At 48.0% G+C, this 13,946-nt stretch overlaps 1 protein-coding gene across 24 annotated transcripts in view; it reads left to right on the forward strand.

Annotated features, from left to right (window-relative positions):
- Positions 1-10,817, forward strand: part of LOC138843593 (rho GTPase-activating protein 20) — a 51,568-nt gene extending 40,751 nt beyond the window's left edge. For 11 of the 24 annotated variants that reach the window (XM_089302107.1, XM_089302106.1, XM_089302111.1 and 8 more), the window contains 4 exons: positions 2,327-2,433; positions 3,224-3,419; positions 3,760-3,910; positions 10,639-10,817. In XM_089302107.1, coding sequence (XP_089158233.1) covers positions 2,327-2,433; positions 3,224-3,419; positions 3,760-3,910; positions 10,639-10,802 — 618 coding nt within the window. In that variant the 3' untranslated portion in view covers positions 10,803-10,817. The other 13 variants (XR_016211678.1, XR_016211681.1, XR_016211679.1 and 10 more) reach the window with 13 other exon arrangements.
- The last annotated feature ends 3,129 nt before the right edge of the window (positions 10,818-13,946 follow it).

Raw genomic sequence — 13,946 nt, forward strand, 5'->3', positions numbered from 1 at the left:
GGTGATGCAAAATACACATGTATTTCAAAATTGTATGGTAAAATCACAAGTATCCAGGTACATTTCTGTAAGGGAAAATTGAATTGTTGGTCATTTCAGCAGCTGTGAAACAAAAATCTGGCAATGCCGTAATCACTACAAAAAATATCCTTACATTCTTTGAAACGCTCAGTACACTTGCTCTTTCCTTACCCTCCATCAATGCTTGGCCACATGTTAAATGGTTACACTTCTGTAATGACTTCCGGGCCCACACGTACATCACTCAGATCATAAAAATATACACTAGGTTAGACAGTCACATGTTTGTGTTGTTTCTGTTGTACATGAAGTTGATGTCATTTTTCAACAAGATATAGTGGTTACCCCTCTGAGGACTTTGGAGTCTGATTTTTGATAAATACCATGGGAATCACCTGGAGAGTTGGTCCAGGCTAAACATAAATACAGTCATGGAGTTGGATTTGCCATTGAGCTCCCTAGAAGCAGAGGTGCAACAGCAAATCGTCTTCACATGATCTCCTTGGCTCACAGTGTGACTTCCACAACATGCCCCGTCTAGTCATCCTGCAGCACAGGGAAAGCCAAGAGAGGACACATACCCCACGTGCATGGAAGTAAGTACCCAGCAGACAAAGCTGCTCCTGAGCCATCCCAGACTTCCCCATCATTCAGAGCTCCACACATACTGGACATACTCCTTGGGAGACAGTCAAAGGCTGTAACTACAGTGGGAGAGTATTGGACGCCAGTGACATAGTCAGGGTATAAGAGGGCTTGGATTTTGTCCGTTTTCTTCACTGTTCTATCCCCAGTAGTCCAAACTGGATATGACATAAATGACTACTCAAGAACTACTAGAATGAGTGAGCAATGTCTGGATTATGAACACAACACTTACTGAGAGGCATTTCCTACACTCACTGCTATTGAAAAGTGTCATGGGCCATATAGTGAGACCAGTGGAAAGAAAGCTAGCAAGGGGATATGAACTGGAAATATAAATCCCACCATCTTCTGGTTATATTTGTAAAGAGTTGATCAATGAGCTAGTGAAAAGGAAAGTAGAATGAGGCTATTAGGAGAGTATTTTGCCCCAGGGAACAGACATAGTCAAAATGTCCAGTCCTTACTTCCTATTTTCTGTGAGTACATGTGTGTATATTTAGTTCATTTGGTTCGGAACCTTTGCTGCTAAGACTTAAAAGGATTAGTCTGAAATCAAAATGTGAAGTATGTATGTTTACATGTCCACAGTGCATAATATGATTTAGGATGACCCATAAGCAGATTTGTCAGTTTGTACTATTTTGCTAAAATATAGGCAAAGAAGACTATATAGATTTGTTTTATATATTTGAATGGCAGAGTGAAAGAGAGAGACACGTATGGGTCTGGAAATGTAGCGCAGTGCATTTACCTACTACCTGCAACACAGACAACCTGTATGTGCACTGATTTGAGTCCCAGCTGCTTGGTTCTGGATGAACTTACCACGAATGGACATGGGAAGGCAGCCAAAGATGGCCCAAATACTGTGGTCCCTGCCACTCACATAGCAGAGCTGGGTGGAGTTCCTGGCTTCCGGATTCAATGTGGACATTTGCAGAGTAAATTCGTGTATGGAAGATTCCTCTCTGTCTCTGTTTCCCTCACTGTCTCTCTGTTTCTTTCTCTCTCTCCTCTCTCCCTCTCTCCCTCTCTCCCTCTGTGTGTGTGTGTTTCAACTCCATCTTTTACATAAATAAATAAGCTTACAATGACACAAACACACACACATGCTCATACAGAGATGTCAATCTTCCACATGTTTTCTGAGTGGCCCAGGTTGGGCTGGGCCAACCTGAAGCCAGAACCGAAAACTTGTTTCAGGTCTCTGAAGTAGGGCAGAGCCCCAAGTACTTGGGCAGTTACCCACTGCTTTCTCGGGCACTTTAGCAATGTGCTGGATCAGAAGTAGAGCAGCCAGGAATTGAAGTGACCCTCTGATAAGAGTTGATGGCATCCCTGGCAGCAGATTAATCCACTATGCCATAATAACTACCCTCCAAAAGATGATTGAGACAATAAGATGAGGTTTTTCTTCCCTTCCAAAACTTCTCAGACTGTGTACACCTCTAGAGTAAGTCAGAAGAAATGGAAGCACCCGTTTCTGCATGTACACAATGGTGGGAATTAGAGGCCAAACTCTATGGAGGTCACAGTTTGAACGTCTAGAGAAAAAGCGGAGATTAAATGAAATATTGCAATTAAATGTTTTCTTTGTAATTTCTCAAGTCTATATTTGCCAACAAATTGATATAACTTCTTTTTTAATCTCTATAAGGAGTGTCTTCGAGCCTTTCCTGGCACTCTCTTTTCAACCGACCTCTATGATCAGTGGCTGGATGTTCTTGATAAAGGGAATGACGAGGAGGCCAGAGACATCCAGAGGTGATTCTATATAATTGGTACTGCATTCCAGACATGCCTCAGAAGGCAACCGACATAGTCTGAGAAAAAGATTTTCTGCTCTCGAGCATGAACCACTAGAAGAGTGCACATTGTGAAGAGGGTTCTTGTAGTCCCACACACCACAGCCAGAATCAGAAGACATGTAGACTCTACCATTGTCATTGAGTTCTTATTTCTCCCCAAATGTTATTATGGAGTTGTTGATATTGTACACATTCTGAATGTATGACATCGGTGGGGAGGAAGTCCGCTGGTGTCAGAGACATGCTACAAGAACAGTTGACCACTGGTCTGACCGTCATATTGTCAGAAGCAACTAAGTGCAGATCTCTGTGTGTGCTTATAGAATTGAAGTCAGTCAAGCGCTTTTGTATGTATTCATGCCCGGGATGTGTTTGTTCCATCACTGCTTTAGACTCTTGTCTTGAGGCAGCATTCTTGTACTATTACCTTTCAAAGAAGGGCAATGCTTTCAATTAATTGCTGTTGAATTTCCTCAGTAAGCTCTCACCTGAGAACATTCTGTAACACAACATCTGTTTTTAATATACCTGTGTTCAATTAGATATTTACAAAGTTATCCCAAATGAAAACACATTGTGATTTCAGCAAAAAAAGCATAGGAATTTTTTTTAAGACTTACAGCTCCTTTTGTCTGTATTTTCATTGGATTATGTCAATGGCATTAAAACTACTGTATTTCCTTTTTTTTATCTACAAATTCCTGAGGAAAATGACTTGTTATAAGACTGCATTTTTTTGTGTTTAGGCTTTTAGCCCATCTGCCCAGAACTAACACAGCTCTCATAAGACACTTGTTTTCATCATTATATGCAATCTCATGTAATGCATCATACAATCAGATGACTACATCAAAGTTAGCTTTGTGCATCACCCCGAGCCTTCTGTGTGTCTGGCGATCTACTTCAAGAAGCCCAGCCCTCGAAGATGAAATAAGGAGAAAGGTAATGAGTACCCTGTTTGTTTGTGTTGGAAAAGTGAAAGTCAGGATTTGCATTCTTGCCAAAGAAGCGAGTGATATCAAAATATTAGCCATTCAACTAGGCCACAAAATATGTTGGTCTTCTAATGAGAAATGTTTTTGGACAAGTTACATAGTATTCTTGGAAGTGTAACTGTCATTTATGAGATAAAACTGGTTCGTATGTGTTACTGTCAAGTGCAAATTTTTGTTAGAATCCAGAATTTCACATTTTTGTGATGTTCACGGTTCACATAGGACTTGTGACTCCTAAATAGGCCAAGTGGAAAAGAGCACCCCATGTTCATCCTTTTGTGTCACAGCTTTCCCTCGTGGAGTTTCTGATTGCAAGTTATCCCAGAATATTTGCAGTTGACCAGAAGTCTAAGAAGAGCTGTATGAAATCCAAAAGAAACATTGGAGAGAGTACCCGGCAAGTCATCGCCACTGCGGGGCAGAGTGCTGCCAGCCCAGGTGAGAGTTCCCTGAGGTGGGATCTTAGGGCCAGCGTGCCAGGTTCTCTGGGAGAATTTCACTCCTTTGCTAAGAACCAGACCGCAAGCCTGCCAGGTGTCACAGGAGAAGCTTGAGTGATGTCCTGTAGCTCAGGGCTAACCCCAAGAGTAATGCCACCCCTCCCATGACTCCACCTGCTCTGTCTTCACAAGGGTAGCACAGATCAGGAGGTTTTATGGTGTCCTGAGACCAAAGCACAGATAAGATGATGTACTTGACTTACCACGCCACTCTTGCAAATGATGTGTGCATCAGAGAGATCGTGTGTTGATCTAGTCTATGGAACCATTTTCTAACCAAATGTAAGTGTAGCCCTTACAAATGAGAGTGCCTCATGTGCTGAGGAAACGTGGACTTAAAGTAGTATGTGACTTCGCTGCTAAACATATTCAGATGAATGCACACTTTTTCATTATAGGTATTTATGATACAACTAGAAACAGTGTGTGCATAGACAAGGTCATTCTTTGAAATGCATTTCCACATACACTTCTGAGTTACTCTCTCCCATATAATCAGTGTGTTCCTGTTGAAGCATCGGCGAGGCTTGGTACTCTGTGGTAGCTGACACATCCCAAGTCCCAGTGCTCTTTGAAACCCTTTGAAAGGGAATAGTGTTAGGGATGAACAGAAAAGACCTCATGTCATAGAGGCTTCTTGCCAGTGTTCCAAATTTGGTGCCTTCATGTACCAACGTGTCACCTTTGTATGTTGTGTACATAAATAGTACTCAAAGTTAAAAATAAAAACCTTAGAATAAATGAAAGATGGGGATTTGTTTTGCTCAAGAAAGTAGTACATCTATAAATCATTTTTTCATTAATTGTTCTTTCATAAACTTGTCTTCATGATGTCTCAGAAACTGCAAGACAATCTCCAATATGAGTCAATGATGTTATTCTATCCTTGGCTCCCTGTGGAAAACTAATGGGTCCTTTTCCAAAGTACAAGATTCTTCATTTAAATGATTTCAAGGATTAAACCTCAAACTTTCAATTCAAAACAAGAATTGGTTTGATTCACAATGAGTATTCAACTTGGGCATCATTTTCTCAGAGACATACTTTGATATACTTAGTTTGATGATGTCTCAGAACTTAAAGAAACCCACATTGGGAGCAAATGATATTTACATTCCAAACAAATTCTTCTCCTGCAATCAGATACTGAAAAGTGACTGAAAATAGACTAACACTACTTTTGTTTTCTCGTCAATGGAAAAGATGACACTGTCACCGGAGTCTGAACCCATTAAAGGTATGGTGTCTGGCCAGAACTTTCCAAAGGAAAAAGAAGTCAAGCTTGAGCTTGTAAAGGGACCACCTGCGTCTTCTGTCCTCGCAATCTGAGTTACTGAAGAGTACCAAGAGCGTGCTTCCTTTAAATGTCCCTAAAATTCCTTTCACCTAACGCCAAAGGATAGTTTATAAAAGGTTTGCGCCTTGTTATCGATGTGCTTGAAATCTTCAGTTTCTTTCCTGGAAGGATAGAATTCCTTGGTAGAAAATTGCCCACGAGGCACCTACCCTAAGACAAACGTTTTGAATCCAGTTATTCTGTAACTGTCTCACAGTTGCAAAATTCAATCATTGATTTTCAAGATAGATTTTCAGTATTTCTGTCCTTATCCTTTTTGCGCCTCTTAAAGTAATTCTCATGTTTTGTATATAAGTGGAATTTAAATAAAAATAAAACACCTGAAATGAATTTAGAAAGGAATTTTCCTGCTCAAAATATTGAAATGGCCAATAGACAGGTGAACAGATGCTCAGGATCACTAGTCTGCAGGGAGATGCAAATCAAAGCCACAATGATTTTTCACTTCAGCCCAGTTAGATGGCTATCATCCAAAAATCAAAAAGCAATCAATGCTGGTGATGATGTGGGGAAAAGGTACCCTAACCCACTGCTTGTGGGAATGTAAACTAGTAGAACCATTATGGAAGACAGTATGGAGATTCCTCAGAAATCTGAAAATAGATCTACCATATGACTGATCCATTCCACTCCTGGGAATGAACCCAAAGAAAATGAAATCAGCATGTGAAGTGTCATCTGTACCCCCATGTTTATTGCAGCTGAATTCACAACAACTAAGATGTGGAGTCAACCCAGATATCCATCAACTGATAATGGAATTAAGAAAATGTGGTATATACACACTGTGGAATACTCCTCAGCCATAAAAAGAAAAGAATGAAATCCTGTCTTTTGTATAGAAATGGATACAAGTGGGGACCATTAAGCCTAATGATACAAGCCAGTCCCTAAAAGACAAATATATTTATTTTCTCTGCTATGTGGCAGGTGATGTAGAATACAAAAAATACTTAGGAATAAAATGGATACTTTGTGATATGATTGCTCTTCTTAGGCCTTGTGTATACTTGTGTGGAACTGTAGTCTTCCGACTTTGTTACTTGTTGAATATATGGTTAGTGATAAATTAAGCCTGTGACTATAGAGTGGACTGAAAGCTTTTCTTTGTAAAACTTAAAGGAAAAGTAGGGAAGAAAAGAGGGGGTTGAGAGAGTGAGAGGGGGAGGGGGGAATTATGATTCTCTTCTTAGAACTGTAGCTGTGAAATACACGAAATCTGTTCTCTTTATATTAGTAACAATTCTAAAAAATGATTCAATTTGTGCAGTGGGTTCTCATCGTATCTATTTTCCTTTTCTTCAGTCTAACACTCTCCCAACTGAGCTATTTTGGCTGCCCCCAGTACGTTTTCTTTTTCTTTTCTTCATGAGGTCTCTGAAACCTCAGGAAAATCCCCTTTATGAGTACATGAAGTTGAGATTTCAGAGTTGATTTTACTTGTACCTTACACTGAGATGAGTCTGTTTTCTGAACATATTCTAAGACAGCTTTAGATTTTTCCACAGTGGAATCAATAAAACCAACATGAGAATCGGATCCAATGTCAAAGAATGTGACTGACCCAAACCCTCCACTTGGCAAAAAGGCTAGGCCCGAGTTTCAGATTGGCCTGTGCGTGCCTTCTGAACCTTGTCTTCTGAGTTACTGAAGAGAACAATTGGTGTGGTTCCTAAGCATGTACTTGAATCTTCCTTGCACTGCCTTGAACGCCTGCTACAAACCAACTTGCCAAAATGTATAATTTTCCTAACTGGAATTGAACTCCTCCATTAATAACTCTCTTGCTAGAGAATGACCAGTGTGACTACCAAACTAAGGCAATGGTTTTGACTTCATATTTTTCTTGACTTGGCTTCCACGGGAACACTGACTATGCCGTTTGCCTTTATTTTTCTTGTGCTTATATTTTCTGGAAGGAAAATTACAGTTCAAAATGATATCCAAGGACAAACAGGAAACATGTAAGAGAATTTAGAATAGGAATCTTTTTTTCTTGAGCAAAAGGAAGTTCACACAGCATTTTCCCATAATGCATGTTTGCATGTATCTCCTTTCATGTGCTTGTATCGTATTTGGATTCAGAATAACTTCATTACCAGTTATCTGATGTTGAGAAGGGTCTGCTGTTGGAAAATGTACTATGATAGGTTTTGTTTTTCCTTCAACATGAAAGTTCACACTTCACTTGGAGTGTGGCACAGTGTAAGATGTGGTGACTGAACAAAATCGTCTACTGGCAAATAATGCCAAGCCCGAGCTGGCCAGGGCCCACATCTGTCTTTTGACCTCTGCATTCTGAACACTGGATGTGTTCAGTTAGCAGAATTACTTAGGATTTCATTTTATGTTCTCTGCCCATCTTTTAATGTGACATTAAGAGCTTCTTTTTCACAAATGTTTGAATGTGTGTTTCCTAACTAGCTTGACATCTTCAGTTTCTGCCTTGGAAGGGCAGATTCCCTTGAAAGAAAATTGCTGATGAGGCACAAACACTGAGACAACCATTTGCTTCTGCTGGAATCATGACTGCTTCACAATCGTACACCAAATCAGCACTCAATTTGCCGAGACTTTCATTTTCTGTATCCTCACACGTTTGCTACCTCAAATCGTAACTCCAAAGTTTGGTAGACTAGTGCTACTCAAATAAAAATAATATATCTGCAATGAATTTAGAAAATCTTTTGTTTAGCTCCAAAAGAATTCCGTCTTTGCATCTTGTACTCATGATATGTATTTCCCTCTCCTTTCCTTCACGAGGTCTCAGAAACCTCAAGGAAATCTCCATGATGATTGCCTGATGCTGGGGTGTTAAATCGTTGCCTTGACCTCTCATAGGGTCTGTTTTCCAAAGTTATCCCAAGACAACTGTAGATTTTTCTTCAATGGATTAAATAAAATCTACCTGAGAATTGGACCCAGTGTCTGGGAGTGTGACTGGCATAAACACTTCCTTCACTGGGCAAGGAGACCAAGACTAAGCATGGAATGAGCCCACCTATGTCATTTGTCCTCTGTCTTCTGAGTTACTGAAAATAACAGTTGTCAGGGTTTTTGAGGATTTTATCCCATCTTTCCTAAAATTCCTTGAAACCTCCTCAAGAACTAACTTGCCGAAATGGTTGAGCAACTTTCCTAACTTGGATTGAAGTCGTCTTTTGCTGTGCAGGAGGGATAAAATGCCTAGAGAGTGAGTCACCCTTGTTGTCTCTATGCCAAGACAGTGGGTTAGCAAAGTGGCACATTTTCCTTGGCTCTCACCGGGATACTGGCCATTTCCCTAATTACTGGATCTTTTCATTTCATCTATGCCTATCCTCTTACTTTTCTGAAAGGGGAAGGGCAATTCTTAGCACAGAAATGAGCTGAGGAAGGGCCCATCTGTATAGAGTCACAGGAATTGGTTCCATAATCACTGGAATCATCAAGGCTTGCCAGTAGGACAAGGGGGAGGTCAACTTTGTCTCTCTCAGCACCAAGAACAAGGTCCTGGCTGTCACACTCTCTGGCAAGACTGAAATTGAACTCTCGGTGCACCAAAGATATACAGATAAAGAAACCCATATTCAGCTCAAGCCCAACTTCTATCCTTATGAACTGCAGCAGACTATACCACTGCAACACTCATAGACACAGTTACCATTGATGAACGTTGATGAACGCTGAGAGCCTAGACTCCTAGAGCAGCTTCACTCCAACACAAAGCAAAAATCCAAGTGCTAACCCTGCATTTGGCTAAACCATGAACTCTTTTCAATAAAAACTAATTCATAAAGAGGAGAAATGAAGAAACATTTCTATGCCCAGACATGCTGCTTTTCTCTGACAACAGATACTGAATTAGAGAGATGGCATGGTGGTTTTGCATTTTCACCTTTCATCCCTAAATGCTTGGAGCCATCCACCAAATACTGAATTTACCAATTATATGAGGGCAAGGCTAATGGCACTTGAGGTTTTCAGTTGCAGTGAAGGAGGGAAAAGATTAATTCACAGAGACTGTCACCAGGATCCCTACTAAGAAAGTGAACTGGGCATCATATTGTACTTTGTTGGCTCCCTAGCACAACAAATAGACAAATGATAGTTAAAAGAAATTTCATTACATCTGTGACTTACAGTGTTACCGCCTGAAAAGAGATGCACTAATTGAAACATGGAACGAGTGGGTTCCCCAATCCTGCCTAAGACATTTATATTTGTTTTCTATGGAGTTTGAAACCCAACATGACAATCATTTTTTTTTTTTTGCTTCGGCTGGTCTCAGAACCCCGGGAAACGTGTCCACGAAGCATGGCTGTTGCCTGACGTGAAGTCATGGATTTGATCTCTGCTGCTGGAATGAGTGTGTTCTTAAAGCATGCCTGAACACTTTGAGATTTGTCTGACATGGAGTACATGAACCCAACATGAGCCTCAAAGAGTGCCCTGAATGGGACAGGCCCCAATCCTCCACTAGGGAAAAAGACCGGACCAAACAGCGGTGCGGCCACGCTTGCCTTCTGCCCTGTGAGTGAGCACAGAGGAGATTGTGCAGCTGCATAAGAATTTCTCCCACATGGCGGGAGCGTCAACGAGGGAGTGACATGACTAAGCATGTGCTGAACATGGTTCATGAGAACTGGGGTTGGCAGTAGTGTCCTGCAGGGACCAGAGAATTCCTAGAGGTATACTCACGTAGCCCCTTAGAGGGGACTGTGGTCTGGGTGAAATAAGGTTCTTTGCTCCCACTGGAACACCAAGGTGGCACTTGCAAGTTCCTGCATCCTTTCACTTCACATGCTCTTTAACGTTCCGATTTGTTGCAAAGTGATTCCTTCTCAAGAAATAAGTGGCTCTGCTCTCAAGCTGTGAAGGAACCTTGGATATGTGCCCAGGAAGGACGTGTCTCCTGGGAAAAGAGTGCCAGAATGCTAGTCAGGTTAACTGAGATTACAAATTGTACTTCCCATTACACCCAGAGCGTACATACACCACTGGTGCATGAGGGTCTCCACATGGCTTGAGCCCTTTAGACACTGTACAGGTGGCCAAACAAAATGGAGAGAGGGGTGAAATCAAACCATGAGCGACCCAACTACTCGACCCTGACACAGGCCCAAACCCACCCCCAATCCCGCTAGTTTCCCTGGGAAGAGAACCGTCCAGCGGGCCATGGCTGGACTGAGCCCGTGCCGGACATGGTGCTCAGTTGCCATCCTGGAGGGCCCAGAGGATTGCTCAGCCTGGTTTCCTAGGCGGAGGCAGGTGTGTTGCCGGCAAAGACCCTCACTCAGGCCAAGTGCGTGATGTCTCTTCTTCCGCAGACGCCGAGCCCGGCACCCGGGAACCTGTTCCGGACGTGCCGCTCCCAACCATGACTCCCAGCACCGAGGAGGCTGACCACGACCACGACCACGACCACGGTAGGGGCCCGTGTGCCTTGTGTCCTCTGCCCCTGGGAGCCCGCTGGGTTGCCGGGGCTCCTTGAGCGAGAACGGGCTTTCCTATTGCCTCCGGGACCGGGAAGGTGTCGCCATGCGATTCCTTGTCCCGAAACGCTGGCCTGTGCTCTGGAGCTGCGGGGACGTCCTCGGGGCTCTGCCCGGGAAGGATGTGCTCCCTGGGGAGAGAGGGGCCGCGGTGCGAGTCAGGCGCTCCGAGACGGGGCCGTGTGTCCTCCCGGGTGCTCTGGTTGGCTGCACGCTGCCTGGGCCTGTCCGCAGGTTGTCCGTTTCTCTGCGTGGTGGTCTGCTAACCCGTGCGGGAGGGGCGTAGGCTTCCCCGCCCCCCACGTCTGCTCCCGCCATGACTCACCCCGGGGGTCTGGTGCAGCACTCCCAGCCCGCATGCCTGGCGTGGCCACGGAGGCTGCGAGTGCAGAAGCCTCATGGGACCCGGCGTGGAGTGCCCCACTGCCCCTGGTGGCCCAGTGTGCGCAGCGGACTTAGGCGCGGGCACGCTGGGCTCCGCGAGGGTGGTGCTCTGTGCCTCTGCCTCTCCTGAGACGTCCTTGCCTTCCTCTTGGCGTTGGCTGGTCTCCGAGCTCCCGGGACAGCGTCCAGGAGGCGTGGCCGCTGCCTGAGGACAAGTCCTCGATGTGCCCTCTGACGCTGGCACGAGCGTGTTCTGGACCCGTGCCGTGCCCCCAGGCAGCTGGGGAGTTGTCTGCCTTGTAGTGCGGCGGGCCACCAGGAGAATCTGACCCAGTGTCCTGGATGGGCCAGTTCCCAGTCGTGCGCTCGTGGCCCAGACCAGACCGGGGCTGGTGTGTGGAGCCAGCCACGCGGGCCCGCCTGTCCTCCGTGCCCTGAGTGGGCGCAGATGAGAGAGGGCGCGGTTGCTCCATCCGCTTTTCTCCCCTCTCGCCCCCATGCGGGGAGCCGTCCAGCGAGGCCTGGCTGGACTGAGCCCGTGCCGGACACGGTGCTCCGTTGCCGTCCTGGAGGGCCCAGAGGATTGCTCGAGGTGTGCCCACCAGGCCCCTCCCCTGAGACAGGGGGCTGGGTGCCGTCAGGTTCTTTCTTGGCTGCCCCTGGAACCCGGAGGTGGCCCTTGCCTGGTTCCTGGATCCTTTCACTTCCCCTTCCTCGTCGCCTTGCCGTGTGGAAGGGAAGGGCCGCTCTTAGCCCGCCAGCCCTGGCCAAGGAGGGGAACCCACTCGGAGGGTGGGGTGGCACCAAGGCCTTGCGCGGCCCAACGCACAAGGGGGGACGGCGCGCCCTGCTGCGGGCCCTCGCCCTGGCCCCGGTGCCACCAGTTTCCCTTGGCCGGGATTCTTTGTGGCCTAGGCAGGCAGGCGCCCGTGCTGTCTCCGCACTGACCTAGGCACCCACCCACATGAGGCGTCGGGAGGTGTGGGGCCGGGAGAACATTGCTCTGCCTGGTTTCCTAGGCGGAGGCAGGTGTGTTGTCGGCAGAGACCCTCACTCAGGCCAAGTGCGTGATGTCTCTTCTTCTTCCGCAGACGCCGAGCCCGGCACCCGGGAACCTGTTCCGGACGTGCCGCTCCCAACCATGACTCCCAGCACCGAGGAGGCTGACCACGACCACGACCACGACCACGACCACGACCACGACCCCGACCCCGACCACGACCACGACCACGACCACGGTAGGGGCCCGTGTGCCTTGTGTCCTCTGCCCCTGGGAGCCCGCTGGGTTGCCGGGGCTCCTTGAGCGAGAACGGGCTTTCCTATTGCCTCCGGGACCGGGAAGGTGTCGCCATGCGATTCCTTGTCCCGAAACGCTGGCCTGTGCTCTGGAGCTGCGGGGACGTCCTCGGGGCTCTGCCCGGGAAGGATGTGCTCCCTGGGGAGAGAGGGGCCGCGGTGCGAGTCAGGCGCTCCGAGACGGGGCCGTGTGTCCTCCCGGGTGCTCTGGTTGGCTGCACGCTGCCTGGGCCTGTCCGCAGGTTGTCCGTTTCTCTGCGTGGTGGTCTGCTAACCCGTGCGGGAGGGGCGTAGGCTTCCCCGCCCCCCACGTCTGCTCCCGCCATGACCCACCCCGGGGGTCTGGTGCAGCACTCCCAGCCCGCATGCCTGGCGTGGCCACGGAGGCTGCGAGTGCAGAAGCCTCATGGGACCCGGCGTGGAGTGCCCCACTGCCCCTGGTGGCCCAGTGTGCGCAGCGGACTTAGGCGCGGGCACGCTGGGCTCCGCGAGGGTGGTGCTCTGTGCCTCTGCCTCTCCTGAGACGTCCTTGCCTTCCTCTTGGCGTTGGCTGGTCTCCGAGCTCCCGGGACAGCGTCCAGGAGGCGTGGCCGCTGCCTGAGGACAAGTCCTCGATGTGCCCTCTGACGCTGGCACGAGCGTGTTCTGGACCCGTGCCGTGCCCCCAGGCAGCTGGGGAGTTGTCTGCCTTGTAGTGCGGCGGGCCACCAGGAGAATCTGACCCAGTGTCCTGGATGGGCCAGTTCCCAGTCGTGCGCTCGTGGCCCAGACCAGACCCGGGCTGGTGTGTGGAGCCAGCCACGCGGGCCCGTCTGTCCTGCGTGCCCTGAGTGGGCGCAGATGAGAGAGGGCGCGGTTGCTCCGTCCGCTTTTCTCCCCTCTCGCCCCCATGCGGGGAGCCGTCCAGCGAGGCCTGGCTGGACTGAGCCCGTGCCGGACACGGTGCTCCGTTGCCGTCCTGGAGGGCCCAGAGGATTGCTCGAGGTGTGCCCACCAGGCCCCTCCCCTGAGACAGGGGGCTGGGTGCCGTCAGGTTCTTTCTTGGCTGCCCCTGGAACCCGGAGGTGGCCCTTGCCTGGTTCCTGGATCCTTTCACTTCCCCTTCCTCGTCGCCTTGCCGTGTGGAAGGGAAGGGCCGCTCTTAGCCCGCCAGCCCTGGCCAAGGAGGGGAACCCACTCGGAGGGTGGGGTGGCACCAAGGCCTTCCGCGGCCCAATGCACAAGGGGGGACGGCGCGCCCTGCTGCGGGCCCTCGCCCTGGCCCCGGTGCCACCAGTTTCCCTTGGCCGGGATTCTTTGTGGCCTAGGCAGGCAGGCGCCCGTGCTGTCTCCGCACTGACCTAGGCACCCACCCACATGAGGCGTCGGGAGGTGTGGGGCCGGGAGAACATTGCTCTGCCTGGTTTCCTAGGCGGAGGCAGGTGTGTTGTCGGCAGAGACCCTCACTCAGGCCAAGTGCGTGA

Source organism: Oryctolagus cuniculus, chromosome 8 (genome assembly GCF_051225735.1).
Source record: "Oryctolagus cuniculus isolate XC-2025 breed Fujian yellow rabbit chromosome 8, ASM5122573v1, whole genome shotgun sequence".
In the NCBI taxonomy this organism is placed as follows: Eukaryota; Metazoa; Chordata; class Mammalia; order Lagomorpha; family Leporidae; genus Oryctolagus; species Oryctolagus cuniculus.